Below are 4,173 nucleotides of genomic sequence, written 5' to 3' on the forward strand. Positions count from 1 at the left end.
ACTTAAGGCATAAAACACTGCCAAGACAGCCATTCTGCTTAGGCCCTAAGCCATTTCGGACATATGGTTATATGAAGTTTTTCCACTGAGCGCGTCACGCGTCGCGTCGTCTGTTGTTAACCAATCTAAACATCCCGTCACAAATAATGTAATAAAATAAGATGTTTTGATTGGTTGCGATGGATGACGCGACGCGTGACGCACTTGTGTGAGAAATCACCCCTTAAAATGTTTTAGAGTACTTAACTACTAGAGTATTTAACCACCCTGTATAAAGAATAATTTTAAATAAAAAAATTTATTTTTAAGTTTAAAAAATCAATCTTCTTTACTCTGTTCATTCAATAATTCAACTTGTGACATTTTGGATGGAAATATCACGAATAGAGACAGTTGAGCTACACTAAGAGTCAAACCAACTGCATTCTGAAACTATAAATATATGTGATGCAATATTAACAATATGTATATAAAATATATAATGTATATAAAAATAATATATGTATATAAAAAATAATATTTTGTGTCTTTTTAAATATTTAAATAACTACATTGCAAAGAATACTTACAATAACAAAAACATTATCAATGATAATACCATACAATAACCACTGAAATGAAACTAGTGTACCCATAAAGATAAGTGGAAATGGAAGGATTTCTGTGTTTTTTGTTTGTATAACCTTTTTCTAAAAAACAATATTTTAATTATGACACTCTCGTGTTAAATATGATTAAAATATATTTAGAGAAATTTAAGCTATGTATAGAAAAAAGATAGAAAAAACTCAAAAAAAGATCTACTCACAAGATGTACAAGAGGAGCTGCAATTAAAAGTAAGAGAAGTACTGTAATCACAATGCCAAATCTGTATTCAACCTTTGTTGGATCTTCTATTTGTGCATAGACAAGAAAAATTACAACAAAGATTGTTACTTTATATGTTAATTTAAGCACTTCATTCTAAAAATAAAAAATATATAATAAACAAAAAATGTCGATCACGTGCAAATCAAATATATTTTAAAATAATATATCAATATCAGAAAAAGTACCGTATTTGGTGCATAACGGTAATATATTATCATATAAATCGTGCTTGTCAATAAACCAAATATATTAGCATTTATCATGTTAGAATCACCTAACATCCAAGCGTGTCGAAGCATCAATATGCATCTAAAAAAATATTTGGTTACATAATCTATAGTTTACTTACTTTCAATTTTTGTAACATTATTATTTTATTACAAATATATAAACGTACAAATATTTAATCTTTACAATTAATTACTAATTGAGAGTACTAAAAAAATATCGTTATATAAATGTATCGCTATATAAATAATATATCGTTATTTATTGTAAAATATGTAAAATTTAGTTAATGCTTTATTTAATTAAATAACTTATATACACAAGATGTTAAATTTCAAACGTAACAGGTTGAATACCTTGATAACTAAATAAAATATCAAGATCCGATTTTTTTTAAAGTTGTATTGTTTCAAGGCGGACAAATTTCGATAACAAAAAAATTGATCTTAGGTGGAAGCGTTAAGGTCAAATGAAGCAATACAACCTAAAAAAGCCGGACCTCGATATTTTATTTATATAGTTATCGAGATATTCGACCTGTTACGTTTGAAATGTAACACCCTGTGTGTGTGTGTGTGTGTGTGTGTGTGTGTGTGTGTATATATAATTTATACGTATACTTACATTGCTATGCCACCAAGAAAGGGCATTGGATCAACTCCTCTGGCTGAACCTTTCTTATATATGTTGCGACATATTAGTCTATAAAATATAAAAAATATAGTATTATATATTATAGTAATAAAATTTAGTATAAATAAACATTTTTTTAAAACATTATAATTTTTTATTATATTATACCTAATAACGATTTATACTCTCCCTTAGCAGATATTAATAGTAAACAGATATTAAACTGATTAGTCATAAAATATGATGAAATTGTTATTGCAGCTTTACACTAATACAGTACAATATCAGTCGTTATAGATACCAATCAAATAAATATTAATATATTTAATTTTTCAAAATACTTTCTAAACGTTTCTTAATATTTATGGAGGTTAATAAATATTTGTAAGAAACTAAAATTTAAAAAATATTTTATATTTAATTTGCAAGAAACAGTGCATTATGTCAAGTTTCCTTTGAATTCCAAAGTAAAATCTTTATTATATCAATCATGATATACAGGGTGAGGCACCTAAGGCCACCTGGAATAACTCCCACAGTTCTAAAAATAAGAAAAAATGCTTTAATTTAAAGTTGTGTGGTATCGAGGGGGACATATTGTGGAGGTAAACATTTTTTCCCAGGTAGAGGTGCTTAGGAGATTTGAATGTCATCTTTATTTTTTAAAATGGAACCATGCATTTTCGAACACCTGCGATTGAAGCTTTTCCAAGACAGTTTCAATGGTCATAGATATTCAAAGCCACAGACATGAGAAGTGTTAAAAAATGAAAATTTATCCTGAATGTTTCCGAAACAGAATACTCACGGTTTTATTAATTCAATCAAACCGAAATGTTATTATATTTATGTTTGATGCGTGACCGTGATCTGTGTTACTTCATTTAAGGGGTTAGTCTACCCTAGATCGGGCAGAAACAGGCGAATTTTCAGGAATTAATTTCAGACAAAATATCGGTGATACATAAATGATTTTTTTTTCATTATCTTTATTAGGGTTTCAAGAACATGCACAAATTTTTTGGTGTAAAATAATTTCAAAATGGCGATGAGGCACTCCTTCGCGCGCAACTATGCTTTTCAGACGGTGTACATGGTTTCTGAAATGTGGGTAATCTGAAAAAAAATATGGTCATTAACTATATTGTATTGTCTTCGGAATGACGGAGCTTTTTTTCTCTCCTCGTTTTTGGCGTCAAGAAAAAAATTTCTGAATTTTTCAAAAATGCAATAAAAAATTCAAGAATTTTTTTCTTGACGCCAAAAACGAGGAGAGAAAAAAAGTCCGTCATTCCGAAGACAATACAATATAGTTAATGACCATATATATTTTTTTTTTCAGACCACCCACATTTCAGAAACCATATATGTACACCGTCTGAAAAGCATAGTTGCGCGCGAAGGAGTGCCTCATCGCTATTTTGAAATTTTTTTACACCAAAAAATTTGTACATGTTTTTGAAACCCTAATAAAGATAATGAAAAAAAATCATTTATGTATCACCGATATTTTGTCTGAAATTAATTCCTGAAAATTCGCCTGTTTCTGCCCGATCTATAGAGTAGACTAACCCCTTAAGCTACAAAAGTTATTAAATAACGTAGACCATTTAATGTAAATGTAAACAAATTTCGATGGAACGTTGATTCAATAGAAAAATCGAAAATCATTGAATTGAATGATTTTCGTGAAATCGTAAATGACCGTATCAGACTACGAATTGGGATTGAGATTGAATTGAAATTTGACCAATCAGAGCAAAGTTTACTAAACTTGAGATCAATTTTCTTTATTCTGATTGATTAAATTTCAATCCAATCTCAATCCCAATCCGTAGTCTGATACGGGCTTTAGACAAAGACAGATAAAGGGAAAACAAAATTAGAAAGGTTGACATTATCGACATCGAGGAAGTTCGCCAGTCACTGCAGGATCCCCTTAATGATCGATTACATAATGTATGATACACATGAGTTACATACCTAAATAGAGAAAGACGATAAATAAATATTTATTATCGTAACACACTTACGTTCCCGATAACATTTGTGCCATCGTAGTAAACATGGCACAAAATCCCACAATTTCTTTATAATCTTCTAGGATCATTTTTCTTGATTTGCTTCGACTAGGTATACTCTCAACTCTGACTAGCACAATTACTATCAATTGTTATCAATGTAAATGCTACATCCATAGACATATACAATGTCTATAGCTACGTCATAGTATTATACTGTGGCTACATCAAAATTAATGGCTGGTATTCATATAGCGAATTCGGTTGGACGCACCAGTGCGCACTCAGTGCACATTAGTGCTGGCCGTTGGGTAGAGTTAGAGGCCTAGATGATTATCTAAGCCTCTAGGTAGAGTTGGTCAAGGAAGAGTTAAGCCAACTAGTGTTCCTTTCGCTGATTGGCTCTGCCATTTCCCGATT

The 4,173-nt window shown here is 30.2% G+C and overlaps 1 protein-coding gene across 1 annotated transcript; it reads right to left on the reverse strand.

Annotated features, from left to right (window-relative positions):
- Window positions 1-42: 42 nt before the first annotated feature.
- Window positions 43-3,908, reverse strand: LOC112453692 (sugar transporter SWEET1). The gene is made up of 6 exons (XM_025014585.1): window positions 3,766-3,908; window positions 1,724-1,801; window positions 1,057-1,180; window positions 809-964; window positions 570-689; window positions 43-432 (listed from the first exon to the last, which is right to left on the reverse strand). The coding sequence occupies exons 1-6, from the start codon at window positions 3,840-3,842 to the stop codon at window positions 319-321; spliced, it is 669 nt and encodes a 222-aa protein (XP_024870353.1). The 5' UTR covers window positions 3,843-3,908; the 3' UTR covers window positions 43-318.
- Window positions 3,909-4,173: the final 265 nt, after the last annotated feature.

This window comes from Temnothorax curvispinosus, unplaced genomic scaffold (genome assembly GCF_003070985.1).
Source record: "Temnothorax curvispinosus isolate PA1 unplaced genomic scaffold, ASM307098v1 QBEX01000340.1, whole genome shotgun sequence".
In the NCBI taxonomy this organism is placed as follows: domain Eukaryota; kingdom Metazoa; phylum Arthropoda; class Insecta; order Hymenoptera; family Formicidae; genus Temnothorax; species Temnothorax curvispinosus.